Raw genomic sequence first — 15957 nt, forward strand, 5'->3', positions numbered from 1 at the left:
TGGTCCTATTGACCTGAAAAGCCTAACTTACCTGATATGTATGGAACACAGATAGACTCATTTCATCAGACAGGTTTTGAAATGTGTCCATAATATTTTTCCAGGAGGGTTCTAATCACAGTAGATGAAATCTGAGATACATTTAATTTCTAGTCACTGATTACACTGGACATGTCAGTAGTCACTACTCCACATGTCTAACAGTAGAACATGATTACTATCAGCCCTATGTCAGAATGCAGATGGAAGAAGCTCTGTGGATGAGTTATCACAGAAAATAGCACACTAGATTCCTGCTATGAGTGAGACCATCCGGTATTTTTCTTTTTCTTTCTGGCTTATTTTGCTGAGCATGGTAAAATTGACAGCGCCATCCATGTTGCTGCAAACTGCATGTGTTTATCTTTTTTGAATGCTGAGTAATATTCCATGATGTATATGTACCACATCTTCTTGATCCAGTCATCTATTTTTGGGCATTTGGGTTGTTTCCAAAGCTTAGCTATTGTAAATAGTGCTGCTATAAACATAGGGGTGCAGGTGCCCTTTGGAATTGATGTTTCTGTGACATAGCAGGAATCTAGAAAACTTAAATAAGGGACCAGGAAAAAGAATAACTATAAGAAAGAAAATATCGAAATCAACAAACAACTATGAACAAGAGACACTCTATGGGGGGTGGGGGGCGGGGAAAGGAGGGATTGGTGTAAAAATAAGGGGGTTGTAATTGTATGGGGAATATAAAATAAAATTTAAATTTAAAAAAAATAAAAAAGATATGAGTTAAAAGAAAGAAAATAGCACACTATCGGGCCTCCCTGGTGGCCTATGTGCTAAGTCTTGGTGCTACCACCGCAAATGCCCACAATTACTGCCTGAGTTGGATCCTCAGCCAGGGAACTAACCCACAAGGCAGAGCAGACCTCTCCTGTCTTGCCTCCTGCTCACCATAGCAGTGTATTTCAGTAAATCTGCCTGTTCTGTTTCCCACTTTGTCTCTGGTGAATCCTTTCACCCCCTGCACCTCTGGCCTGCACCCCATTAATATGCAAAAATAAATAAATAAAATCTTTTAAAAAAAGGAAGAAAATAGCGCACTATCAATTCATCTCTTACACTGGACAATAAAATGACAAAGGGAATGGCTTAATAACTTCAAGACATTTCTCACATGAATGTACACAGTATCATGTGAAATTACAAGTGAGAAAACAAATTGTATAAGAAGAGGATCAGTATACAATAGGAAATGGGCCAAAATATTGATGAGATCCTGTTAAAAAGACCATAGGTCATTTTAATTTATCTTAATATTTTCTCATTTGCTTCAAAATTCTTTACAATGATTACATATTTATCTCACAGTGGAAAGTCAACTAAAGCATAAATATCCCATCTGTCCCTTTGTTTCTATGGCATGTTGCTTACATAGTTCAGAATCAAAATCGGATTTTTAAAGTTGCTTTTAATTTCTCAAATTGCCTTCTTTCATTTAATTTAGTTTCAAGAATTTAAACTAATCAGAAAAATCTGCCGCAACATATTGTATTCTATCACTACAAAAGGCCTTGAACACTGCAGATTTGTGTCTGCAATAATTGGGCCCGATGCTATTCATGTGAATCTCTTATTGGCCTATCACCAATTTTTTAATCCAAAGAACATTGATTAGTGCTTCTCTTTATTCATCAGATGGCTCAGGCAATGTCAAAAAGATTTGGAGTATTTCTCCTGATTCAGTTGACAAAATTTTTATAACTGAATATCTATTGTTTTCCTACAGGATAAAAGTTCTCTCAGCATGATAAATGCTCTAAAGTAGGAACATGATTTTTTTTATTATTATTATAGTCTTTAATGGAGCAGGAGGAGGCCTGTGTTAGAAAATAAGCACCACAATGAGACCTTACAATCTGTAGTTCCACTGCAGAGAGCACTGCCATGGTTTACAGCTGCCCAGCACAAATCAGCTCCTCTGTGGCCTAAGCCTGTGCTTTGCAGAACACTGGAAACAATGAGCTAGTGCCAAAGGTGTGGCCTACTGCAAACTGGTCAATTGTCCAGCTATGTAGTCATTCGAACATTTGTTAAATCAGCATTTACAGATCAGGCCCTAGAGATTCAGAGGCTACCAGGACGCCTTCTCTAAACTCATCTTACAAATTCTTAAAGGGGAGGTAGTTGGTCAACAGAGCACCATTATCAAAATTTAGGGGGCTATCTACAAAGGTCAGTTAAGGAGCCCAGGGAGAGGGAGCTGTCAGTTCTACACGAAAGCAGGATATTTCATAGACAAGGCTCCCTAGGAGGTCAATATTGAGAAATGAATAGATTCTTGCTTTGAAGAGCTCTGGCGATGTTTTAATGAGATGAATATACAAATACCAACCAGCATACAGGAACAGAGAAGGTGGTGCCCTGATAGTAGTAATAATATGAAATAGCATTATATTGGTGTAATGGATTGACTATAGATAGTCAAATGACTGGTACCACTGATGAAGTGAAGCAAATAATATCAACTAATTGAAAATAAACATATGGAATGATAAAGCTACAGTCATTAGTAGTTACAGTAAAGGCAATGGCATCAACGAAAAAATCCAACATCAACAATTTTCTACATCTACAAGTGACCTGCAGTTTTAAGAAAGCCTTGAATAGGAAAGCAGAAGGGAAAAGGGCTAATATTTATAGTGAACCCACTGTATGTCAAGTCAGGGCCTAATATACATATTTTCTCAAGTAATTATACTACCAATATCATGAAGAATGTATTATTTTTCCCATTTTAAAGAAGATAAAGATTCAGAGTTTATTTGACTCGCCAAAGGCCATGCAGCTAATAAAGTAATAAAATAATATGAGTAATAAAGAAATGAGTAATAAAGTCAGAATTCAATCTTAAAAGCATCTCATTTCAAATCCCATGCTCTTTTTATTATAGCATGAAGTATTTTCATGTGAAAACCCACACTTACAAAGGCAGACATAATTAGTAATTATTAAAGGATAATTTTAAATAGTGAGTTCCCCCAACACATTTAAAAAATGACTTTTTTTTTCAAAAACAAATATCAGTTCACAACCAGCTTTCAGAGCTTTCAGGCATAACAACTACCAATAATTGAGGGCCTAACTAATTGTCACATGGATTATTTCATTTAGCCCTCTTGGATACTTATAAAGCAGGCATTATTATTATTCCCATTATGCATATGAGGAAATTGAGGATTATCAGAGTTAATTCTTTCCAATGGGAGGGTAGGTTCCATTGTGTCTAAGGATAGAGGACAAACTTGAATCCAAGTCTACTGCTCTTAACACCTTATGTTTGGAGGTAGTCCATAAAAACTAATGACATTCCTCTATATCTTGTTACAGCATATTGCCTTCACTTAAATCACAGCATACTTGAGCAAATTTCCTCATTACAAGTAATGATAATATATAGACTTTTTAAGCTTAAGCAGTAAAGTGGAAAACGAACTTAATTTTCCAGGCCTGGACGAGAAACCAAGCTAGATTTTTCAGATTGAAATCTGAACTCAGGCCCTGCTGAGCTCTTTCCAAGTTCTTTCCATCACCCAACATGTTCCCTCAGGGAAAATGAGGCTCACAGGCCAAACATGGTTCTCAGCCTCTGCAGAAGCTGGAAAAGATGATCCCAAAGTCCTTACTCTTGTCAAAGTGCCCTCAGCACACAAGGGGAGGGCTTCCGGGAACACATCTAGAGTTCTGTAGTGGAATACTGGGGGACTTAGAACTCATTTTACAACAAATTACAGTTCAATTTACAGAAAACTGACTTTTGCTAAGAATAACTAATCTTTAAAATACACAGCATTGCAGGCACCCATAATTAATGACACAGCGGAGAAGCTTAGAGTGGAAGAAGAGAACTTAGCTCTACCCAATTTGGGAGAATAATTAACATCTGTGTAAGAACAAGTATAGTTCATTAGTCCTGAATATCAACCAAAGGTATAAAACCTAAAGTAGCACATTCTATTCTGGACACTTTCATTCCCTGAGTGAAGTATCATAATTACTCTTACACTGCTTTTCCTTTGAAAACAGCTAAGATTTTCCATCAATTCAGAGCTGGAGCGAATCACAGAAATTGTTTAACATGTGGTCTCAGCATTTATAGAAAACTTTGACATTTTAAAATGTAAACTATATTATTTGTATCAACTGCATTTTTCACACATCAATTGCAAACAAATCTAAAAGGTGTTACATTCACTTGCACAACACAGATAACATACCAGATCATAATAGTTAAAAGTCTGTTTACAAAGAATGAAGAGTTTGAATATGCCTAAAGAAATTAGAGCTTTATTTAAAAAAAATAAAATGTTTTCTTTTTAAAAAATGAAAATGTCGCTATCACCAACAGCTACAGTAAATAACCTTTTCCTGTCCAACCAAATCTTATCACATTCTTAAAATCATAATTTTATGATTTGGAAATTTCCAGTTTTCACATAAATTCTATGTTTATTAATTGCTGAAGCCAAGATTAGATGTGGCAGTAATTGGTACTACTTTTAAGGGGAAGTCACATTCTAAATTCACTAAATTCATGAGTAAACAAAATTACTTTCACTTCAGATTAGAATTAGGTGTTATAAACCAAAAGAAAAAAAAAGATCATTTTGTAATATCTGATTGATAGATTCATACAGCCACCACTAACATTTCCTGAATTCCAATAAATGTATATTAATCAGTTAAAAATAAATGGCTGCAAATACTATGACTCATTTTCAAGCATCTTTTTAGCTTTATGTTCATAATACACAAAGGATGCAATGACTGAAAGATACAGAGAACACATGGTACTGATTCATTTACTGACAGCTAATGGGGTTTATTTTACATGGATGTTGCTATGGTCTGAATGTTTATGTCCCCCCAAAATTCATATGTTGAGACCTAACCCCCAAGGTGATCATATTAGGAGGCAGGGTCTTTGGGAGGTCATTAGGTTGAGAGTTGGCCTTCAGGAAAGGAATTAGTAACCACAAAAAAAGAGACCCAGAGCTCCCTGATCCCTTCTGCCAGGTGAGAATACAGCAGAATGCACTCTCTGTAACCCAGGAAGTGGCCTCTCACCAGACACCCAACCTACTAGTACCTTCACACAGGGCTTAAAGCCTCTATAACTGTGAGAAGTAAATGTCTGTTGACTATAAGACAAGCAACCCATGGGTCTTTGTTATAGCAGCCAGAAGGGACTAAGCCACAGCTATGACATCTGCTCTCTCAATTTGCCATCTAAATCAGTCTATGAGTAACTTTACTTCAACTGAGTCATCCCTACTGCTTCCTACATTAGGAAGACAATAAATTGTTTGCTCACTCTAGCATGCTAACAAGGGTAGATATTACAAAGTGCATGACTTATGTGAAATGTCTATTACATAAAAATACAACATCCCTGAGTGAATTTTTCCTCTACTACTAAAGCACTCTGCCATTTGGCATGGATCTGCAATATTAAAAAGGAGATAAGATGGAAATGTGCATATAGTTCCTGCCTAGAGAACAATCTAGTTTATCATGACTATATTTCAGCAGGAAAGGAGAGATCATTGGGAAATCCCTTATCTATGACCTTTACAGTATAAATTGCTCTTAGGCACTAGTTATTCTAACCCTTGTTTATGTTTCCAAGGAAGGATTCAATAATCACAGGTTTAGAAGACTTAGCAGGTCAAGACAGCCTGATTAGCTGTTCCATAAGTCAGGAGATACACAAGTGCATTTTTGCAACAAACCTTGTACCTTTTGGTCTTATTTTAAACACTTAAAAAAGTCACACTCCAAATGACCTTTGGGAGTAACTGCTTGGCAGGGTGAGACATTGAACCACAGAAAAATCCCAAATAGGGCAGGAGGAAAAGACTCTCACCCTGCCAAAGCCTCCCATCGGTTATGGAGAAAGCAGACATGGTTTTAACCTTCAGCTGAAAAATGCCCTCTTTCTGCTTTCGGAGCCCTTAATCAAAGCCCAGATAAACAATGCATCACTGAAAAGAAGACACGACAAGCATTTCTTTAACCTCCTCACCATGCCAGCAAAAGTGCCTGATTCATGTTATAAGCAGAAGCCCCCCCAAAAGTGAAGGGGGAAGGCAAGGTTGCAGCAACCTTTTACTGAAGCTTCAATACCCCTGAATAAAGACTAGAGCTGACATAATTAGAAAGGGCTTGCTCACAAGTAGACTGCTCATGAGCCACCTGGGGAAATTGCAGTTTCCTGCAATCCTACAAAATGTCTTCTATCAGCATACAGTTCAGCCTCTCCAATTTGTTGAGTTTCTTGTCTCAGCCTATTACTTCAAAAAATCCCCAAATAATGAACTTTTAGGTGAGGGCTTAAAGAAAATCGAGTAGGCAACCCAACAAGGAGGCTGAGGAATGGCAGCAATAAGGGAAACGGGCATGTGGGGATGCTTCCAATGCTCATCTCTGGGTGACATATGTAAGAGCAGGCACAGCCTTTACTGCTTCACTGTCAGAAACCCCAGAGTCACCAATTTCCATGCCATGATACATCCACAAGCTGCCTTTAGGAGATCAGAAGGCAATTGCCAAATTGCTTTACTAATTAACCCAAAGAACTCCAGCCATTAATGTTTTTTAAACAATTCTATTTCCTCAGTACAAAAATATATAAATCTTAATAACTTCATTACACATTAGATTTCCCATATTGTTTGTGGAATTGTTACAAGAGATCAGTTGCACTATTTTAAAAAAAGTGGGATAAGTGATTGTAGGGGTGATTCCTGTGCACAGCATGTGCAACCCAATGCCACAATGGCCGGGGTGCCACCTACTAGGGCAGAGCATCATGCCACAGGAAAACTTGGAGGAAAGTGGTTTATTCTCAGGCTTATCAAGTCTTGGTCTCTGCCCAGGCTGTCAAAGAATTCTACTAATAAACTGCTTGTAGGGGCAGATTTCTCTTTTGAACAGAAACGATTCTAAAGACTCCTGGGGTTCATGAGGAAGCATCTTTGTTCCTATTGGGAACCCAAGCAAAAAGTCTTTATATTCTTTCTACTTTATCATCCAATTCCTCTGCAGTTTTTCACCACTCCTGCTATGAAGAGAACATGTCACACAATGGAGGCAAAGCCACAACAGCAAACTGAATGCTGCGCCAAAAAAAACCACACGCACACACACACACAGTTTAATACAACAGTTAGCAGAATGGCAGCAGGAAAAAAACATATAAAGCAGAAAACTTTCAGATGCTCCTTGGATGAAAAACTCACAATTTTTTTCTCAGTACATTTATATCTTATGGGTATATTGTGGTGAGCAAAAGCTTTGGAGAGAAACTGGTTCAAATCCCAACCCTGCCATTCACATTGTGGATTTGAACTTTTTTTTTTTAAACAAGTTGCCTCAGTAACCTCATCTATTAAATAGGTATAAGAATTGAGCTGTTATGGGGATTAAAACTACGACCATTATTTTAATAGCCCAAAATTGTTTTCACATGTATTTCTATAGTTGATCCCGCAAGATCTTATGAAATAGAAGTGATCATATTATCCATGTTTTACTGAGTATATTGAGGTTTTGTTAAGTGATATGCTAAAGACATAAATAATCTGTGCTTGAGCCAAGATTTGAAACTTGATTTTGACAGGATTCTTTTCATTACAATGGATCATTTACATGTAGACCATAGCAAAAATAGTCATTGTAAAATACAGACACTGGATAAATTCCTAGATAGAAGAAAACTATTGAGAACATCTAGTCGCTATTCTAGGAATAAAAAGATGATCAGCTGATGGCAAAACTTAGTTAAATAAAACTGATTTTTAGATTCATTGTATAGCAATTTGGGGTTTTTGGAAACCCCAAATTCTGAGGCAAGGGGGGAAAAATAAGATTTATCAATATATTTATTTTTTGTAAATTTACTTTTTATGAAAAACAGATTCGCTCTCATCTTGAGAAAACTCAATACACAAAAATGCAGACCTACAAGATGGTTGAGTAATTCATGATAAAGGGAACCAGTGAAGTGCATAGATGCTTAAATGTGAAGCTTGACATCTTATTGAAATCCAGCAGTGGGCTTCCTAATCCCTGATATACACTGATAAATCCCAGGCTATCCCCTCTTAGATCTCGAAAATTGGGAATTTCATTCCTTAGAATCGTTATCCACATGACACAAGTTTTATGAGACAAGCAAAAGTGCTGACTATAAATGAGCAAAAGGCAGAGATTCTTTCTTTCCTAATGAATTTTATAATTTAGAGCATTTAAATGACTCCCTAGGGAAGAAATTCTTTCATGACTAACACTCTTTCTAGGATTTGCATCTATTTTCAATCTATTAAGTTTGAATGTGTTAGCTTGGAAGGACCTATATTGAATCTTCCATTTAATAAACTCAACTTTTCCTTTTACAGATTTAGGTTTGATATTTAATATGTACTCCACATGCAAATCATTCAAATTACCTCTCAAAATATTTTTTTAAGTATTTGGACAACTCACATTAAAAACTAAATTCCATGCAACAATAATGTACTGGAAATCATAACCTTAACAAGAAACACCCATAAACTGAATGACTAGCAAATTGCACTGTACATGTCAGTGAGTTCACTCAGCTCACTGCCAGGTTTCTGTAAAACTTTTAAAATAGTTCCTTTAGGTTCATCTGAGTAATTCACTTTAAAATGCCCATCCATCCAAAGTCAATTGATACACATTCCATAGCTAAAGAAACCCTCTTTTTGCTTTAATTCTGAATTATGCTTTCAATACAAGATGAGTAATAGTCTAAAAATATGCCTTTTACAGCCAATCAGATAGAAATATTTGTGTCCTAAAGTATTTACTTTAAAGTCTATAAAATTTAAATGCAGCTCATGAGTAAACATTACTGAGACTTGAAGTTATAAAATATTATTTAGGACAAAGAAATGATTTAGAATTTTCTCTACTGAGCAGAGTTTACCTCTACATCTCAAGGCTCAAGGCTATATGTAATTCTATAAGACAAAATTAAAAACAGATGACAGAAAAGCACCATTTGTTCAGAAATTAATAACTGAAAATGTAGAATCTCTGAGTGATCACTTAGGATTTGGAGACATTTCTCATTTATTCCTATGGTTAATCCTGTCTTCCTTGGACTGATTTGTGGTCAGCAGTTATTTGTTGGCTCAATGACCCAACCTCCTCGCATGTCCTTAGAGTCCTCCCATAAGCCACATAAATCACCCAACCCCAAGTTCTTGCTTATAAAGCCAAGAATGTGATCTCTCGCTTACCTGTTTCCCATCCAGGGTGTACAGACGCTTCACCACTCCCGAGTCCAGCTTGATGGCATCAGTTATATCGGTGAGAACCTGCTCAAAGGAATGAGCAGTTTTCTTGTTCAGCAGAATCCTGACAGCTTTCCGCGGCTTCACCCCACTTCTGATGATGGTGACCAGCTTGGGCCGAATGAAATCCTTATTCTCCCGCACCTCTGAAGGACCCCCTTTGGCAGTGGCCAGCGAGGACACTGCCCGGGAAGCCGAAGTGGTCTTCACATTCACTGACCAGTTGGGGTTCACGTTCTTGGTATACTCCAGTTTCTTAAAGGGCTCGATGGAGCCACACACATAACTCTCTCCTAAGGAAAAGAGAAATATATTTAAGTGTACACTAACTTTATATGAAACTCATTTCTTTTTTTCCTAGTCTTTGATTTTTCTTTTATGACTTAGAAGTGAGAGCCAGTTATGACTTTTTAAACAAGGGGAAATTGTATATAAAAGATCAAATGGAACAATCAAGTAATTATGATTAATAATTAGATAAAAGGTTTTAAGAGTGGTCAGCTTACAACCTGTACCTTTATAAAATGCCTTTCAAATAAAAATAATTATATAAAATAAATAATACCTAAGGACATAATATATAATAATATCACTATCTAAATAGTATAACTGAAATATGCTAAGTAAGTAGGACTTAAATACTATCACCAAATAAATAAATAAATAGGTATGTGAGGTACAGGATGTGCAAACTAACTAAAAAGGAGGAATCTTCTCACAACATAGAGGTATATCAAATCATCATGAGGCACACTTTAAATATCTTACAATTTATCAGTTGCATTCTAATGAAGCTGAAAAAAGAAAATACATAAAAATAATTAATTTTTATTAAAAATGACTCCTGAACAGAGAATTTTTTTAATGAAAACACTCAGACTATTAAGCAGATATGGATCACACAAAAACAAAGTAACATGTGTACAAAGCAATGATGAATTATAGAATGACTGATCCTAAACATGTATTTCATTAAGTTAGATCAGTGTTTTGAAATTAAAGACTTTATAATGACTTTTTACTGTGTTACTAAGTCTTTGTAACTGGGATTAGGTAAAAATGCTCAAAGTTTTCATAATTGCAGGTAAAATGACCTAGGACTAATTCAACACAGCCCATTTACTTTTATCTAAGTCCTTGTCCTATTTTAAAATTAATAGTGCAAGCACCCAAGGCCAGAGAATAACTCAACCATGGTTTCAAAAATAGAAAAACATAGTTATACATGTCATCAAACATTGACTTTGAAAATGTTTTACAACTGTACTTTCCAAGTTTATTAATATTTCAGTCTCACTAAAAGTGATACAAACAGTACAAATTTAGCAAACCCCCTTACTATTCACCTAGCAGATTATGACCGATCTCTACTATACTTCTCAGATTTGTTCGGTACCAAAAACATGCAAGTGAAGGCTGCAACAACAGTGGGAACATCACAATGCTCCATCACAGTGGGAATGGAGACTTGTAAGTCTGGGCTCAAGACCTGGTTTCCCCAAGCACATAACCTTGGGGAAGTCCCTGAGACTTTTCAGTGGTGGATTATTCATCTGTCACATGAAGAATATTGCAGTGGCCACTTTCATCTAACCAGGTTTTTTTAAAGATCAAATTAGACAGCAGAGGTCAAAAAGACCTCAAAGGCAAAACTGTCATATAAGTGAACAGCATCTCAGGCTGAATTACCCTAATTGTGCAGCAAGCCTGAAAAGAAAATTTTAAAACACAATTACTAGGAATCAGTGAGCAGGTTTTATATTATCAGATGTTAATTGTTTCTAGCCACACAGTTAGCAGTGAACATCAGTTTGAGTTCATCTCAATGTAAGAATGCCCTAAATGCTCCCCAATGCCCCAACTAGACACAGTCTGTAATTTACCTAGCAAAATCTGTCTTTGTCAAAGTTCTGTGCTTACAGGGAATATAAATTGTCTGATTATGTATAGATTTATATGATATTAATCATTAAAATCAAAACAACATTAATGGCGTCGTTTTATACACCAACAAAGGAAACTTTTTAACATTATGAGAAGATAACTAAGGAGAGGGATTTTAAAGTATTCACCCAACAATATGGAATGGGTTTTTGAAAGAGAAAATAAACTCTTTTCTTATACCTTTGATAAAACACTGAAAAGTTTTTTTTATTTAAATTTTATTTTTATATTCCCCATACAATTATAACCCCCTTATTTTGACCCCAAGCCATCCTTCCCCCCCCCCATCCCCCATAGAGTGTCTCTGGTTCATAGTTGTTTGTTGATTTTGATATTTTCTTTCTTGTAGTTATTCTTTTTCCTGGTCCCTTATTTAAGTTTTCTAGATTCCTGCTATGAGTGAGACCATCCGGTATTTTTCTTTTTCTTTCTGGCTTATTTCGCTGAGCATGATCCCTTCCAGTGCCAGCCATGTTGCTGCAAACTGCATGTGTTTATCTTTTTTGAATGCTGAGTAATATTCCATGGTGTATATGGACCACATCTTCTTGATCCAGTCATCTATTTTTGGGCATTTGGGTTGTTTCCAAAGCTTAGCTACTGTAAATTGTGCTGCTATAAACATAGGGGTGCAGGTGCTCTTTGGAATTGATGTTTCTGTGTCCTTTGGGTAAATACCTAGGAGTGGAATTGCTGGATCATATGGAAGCTCTATGTTTAGTAGGTCAAGAAATCTCCACACAGCTCTCCATAGTGGTTGGACAAGTTTGCACTCCCACCAACAGTGCAGGAGAGTTCCTTCTTCTCCACCACCTCGCCAACATTTGTTGTTGCTAGTTTTTTTTAATACGTGCCATTCTCACTGGTGTGAGATGGTATCTCATGGTAGTTTTGATTTGCATTTCCCTGATTACAAGTGATGTTGAGCATTTTTTCATATGCCTGTTGGCCATTTGCATTTCCTCTTCAGAGAAGTTTCTTTTTAGCTCTTCTGCCCATTTTTTTGACTGGATTATTTTTTTTGTTTTTGTTGAGTCTCATCAGCTCTTTGTAGATTTTTGTGATCAGTCCTTTATCATTAGTGTTGTGTGCAAAAATGTTCTCCCAGTTGGTGGGGTTTCTCTTTGTTTTGGTTATTGTTTCTTTTGCTGTGCAGAAGCTCTTTAATTTGATGTAGTCCCAGCTGTTTATCTTTGCCTTCACTATCACTGCTTTGGGTGATGTGTCTGTAAAGATGTCTTTGATGTGCATAGAAACACTGAAAAGTTTTAAAGCCTGAGAACTTTGAGAAGGTGATGCTGGTTTGATTCAAGGAAGAATGATGAGAAGAAACTTGTATTAAATCCGTGTGATCAGTTTGAGACTCTTCTGGCTGTTTAATCAGATTCAAAGACTGACACACAGCAAAGTGTTATCATTTAGAATCTACTACTTTTTTGAAGAATTCAGGGATAGCCAAAGATGAGTTTCCCTGTGTTAATAAACTTCTATTAAAGTATGGAGGTAAATTTACACTCAATCTACTTGACCCCACATTTACTACTTTTATTTTAATCATAATTCTGAAATTCTCCCACATTAGAGATGCAGTCTCTGTCCTAGTACAGGTAATTGAGTGTATTTTCTGATTTTGTGAAAAATAACTTTTCAGTTAATGTGCTAATGTCATTGATAACTGTAAATTAACAAATGTAACTCTTCTGAATGGAAAGAACACGTAGTCTTGATTTTGCCAAATAACTCCGGATATTCAGTGTTTAATCTCTTCCTCAATGGAAATGAAAGTTAAGAGATATGATAAATTTTTAATTAGGGAATCATCAATAAGTTTTAAGTCCTGACAAGAAATATATGTGTTAAAGGTTATTCAAAAATAACAAGATAATGTAAAATTTATAATTAGCTATAAAAACTTTTTATATACACTAACCCATCTCAAAAATTTTTGGTGTAATTTCTATGACAACTCTGAAATAAAAGTTAATTTATCTAAACAAAGGTATATTTGAACAAAACAGCCCAAACATTGCCTTGAAAGTTTTGGATAACTTATTACAGGGCAAGTTAAATAAGAATGGCATGATCATGTAAAAATAAAAAAAGAATAAAAAAAAAGAATGGCACAATGACAAAAATCATGGATGATTTAAAGGAAATAAAACTCTATTTAAAGGCAAAGCTGGAAATTAGTTAAACACAGTAACTTGGTGGTTGGTTATCATTGCTTGAATTTTCTTAGTTTACTCATTCAAAATTTTTGTGTGAAGACTGATCTTTAACCTAAAGTTGAATACTCTGAGAATCCAAAGCATGCCAACAAATAGCAAGGAAGCACTATAGGAGAGAACCTCTCTGTGTGTCAAAGCACCATCTCTGACTGTTGTGGCATTTACTAAAGCCAGAAAAAGTAATATGTGTTTTTAAGCAGAGATAAAGAATGCATCAATGGAAACAAAAACAAAAAAGATAAGAAAATAAAGCATGAAATTATAGTTGGAGCAAGCCAATACCTCCTAAAATATCAGAATATTGTAATTTTTCCATGAAAGATTTAGATATGTGGGGGACTTGGGAAAGTGGAATAATCTCTTTGTAAGCATGTTACATTATTTTTCAGATACTGAAGAGTCCGTGTTTTTTGTTTTGCTTTCAAAAAATCACACATGCATTCTCGAATCATTATATTTGCCATTATTTTTCAAAGTATGGAAATGAATTTTCTCTAACAAAGCTTATTACTAAAAAATTCACAAAGTGAATTCTATTTGGATACTGTCTCCCATTATGAATCAGAACATTTCCATTTTAAAGAATTCTCTACATACCTTGTGAGAACTTCCAGTAATATGGTATTAGCTCCCTGGTTGACCAGGTCTAGTCAGGTAAGAAAATGTAGCTACACAAGACCAAGTATGAGGAGACTCTAGAAGTTTGCCCTTTCTCCTTATTGCTAGAGGTTTTGTTTTTTTTTTGTGTGTGTGTGTGTGTGTGGTTTTTTTTGTTTGTTTGTTTTGTTTTTGTGGGACCCTCGCCGGTGGCCGGGGATCGAACTGGCGCTGCAGAGGCTGTGGGCAGCCTCACAACCCAGCGCTCAACCACTGCGCCACCAGGGGATGCCCTAGAGGTTTTGTTTTCATCACTCTTTTACTGAGATATAATCTAAATACTATAAAATTCACCCTTTTGAAGTATACAATTCAGTAGTGTATAGTATGTTCCCAGAGTTACAGAATCATCATCACTGTCTAATTTCAGACATTTTCATCTCCCCACAAAGAAACCTTGTATCTGTGAGCAGTCAATCCCCATTATCAACTCTCTATCCAGCCCCCAGTTAACTAACCTACTTTATCTCTCTATGGGTTTGCCTAATCTGGACATTTTATATAAGTGAAATCATTTGCTATGTGGCCTTTGGTGTCTGGCTTCTTGCATTTAGCATAATAAGTTCTTCCTCACTGTAACATGTATTAATACTTGATTCCTTCTTATTGACAAGTAATATTCCATTGGAAAGATGTGCCATATTGTGTTTATCCAGTCTTCAGTTGATGGACATTTGGGTTGTTGTCACTTTGTTTTGTTTTGACAAACACAAATGTTATAAACTGGGTACAAGTTTTTATGCAGACATATGTTTTCCAAAAATCTAATTGCATAAAATAATCAGTGATTGAGGTAGGAAACTTTAGGAAAGGGGGAGGAAAGGATTTGTTAAAACAAACAAAAAAATTCCCCATTAGACATGTCTGCTCTCCTCCAAAGTTTTTTCTTCATTGCTTTGTTGCCATGGTTTCCTTCTCTTTTTTCCTTTTCTAGGCAGCATTTGGTCTCTTTTGAGCTCATTTGTTGCTGCCATCCAGTCTCCTTATTGTTAATCTTGTCATTGTAGCTAGGCCACTATATTAATGTTATCCCTTTTGTTCTGTTTTCTTAGCCTAATTCATCAATGCCTGATATGAGGGAACTGGCAAGAGTTGTGATTTGTAAATTCCAGCTGTGACATCACTTTACCTAATGATCTAATCTCCAATCTTCATATTACTAAAGCTGGTTGCTACCTCCTTTGGGATTAATTTAAGTTCAAAACATGGCATATTCAAAAGCAGCTGAAGTGATAGGTACCTATAATATATTTCATTTTTCCAGAGTAGAAATCAATGTTCTCAGTGGAAACTCTGGTGATTAAAATTTGCTATTGTGAATTACAGTAAAAATTGAGAAAAAGTCAAACATATATTGAAACTTCTGATATTGAACTGAGTTAAATTATATGAAAGATAATATCACAGACAATAAGTATAATAAAATATCATAAAGTACGATCTGGTTATTTTGTGAGCTTATTTCAGATAGAAACAGCAATACTTCATAATTTACCTGGAAGGCACTGGTTTAAAGAGATGATTTTGATAACTCTATTAAAGGCAAGAAAAACATGCCCAATGGCACTTATTTATCACTCTTTTGTTGAGGTTTTTCATAATATAATAATACAAATAAATAAACTTAAAGAAAATAAAATTTGAGTATGTATGTTAGACCTCTGGAAAATACCAACTCAAATTCAGAACAACAGAAAGATAACATAAAGGGAAAAAAAGAAGATATTTAAATATTTTAAAATTTAAAACAG

General features: G+C 35.6%; 1 protein-coding gene across 3 annotated transcripts in view; it reads right to left on the bottom strand.

Moving 5' to 3' along the window:
- DCLK1 (doublecortin like kinase 1) overlaps window positions 1-15957 on the bottom strand; it is a 323697-nt gene that overhangs the window by 295762 nt on the left and 11978 nt on the right. For all 3 annotated transcript variants that reach the window (XM_037527168.2, XM_037527169.2, XM_054701202.1), the window contains exon 3: window positions 9324-9670. In XM_037527168.2, the coding sequence (XP_037383065.2) occupies window positions 9324-9670 (347 nt within the window). The remainder of the gene's footprint in view (window positions 1-9323; window positions 9671-15957) is intronic.

This window comes from Talpa occidentalis, unplaced genomic scaffold (assembly GCF_014898055.3).
Source record: "Talpa occidentalis isolate TD23 unplaced genomic scaffold, MPIMG_talOcc4v2.1 talOcc4.5, whole genome shotgun sequence".
In the NCBI taxonomy this organism is placed as follows: domain Eukaryota; kingdom Metazoa; phylum Chordata; class Mammalia; order Eulipotyphla; family Talpidae; genus Talpa; species Talpa occidentalis.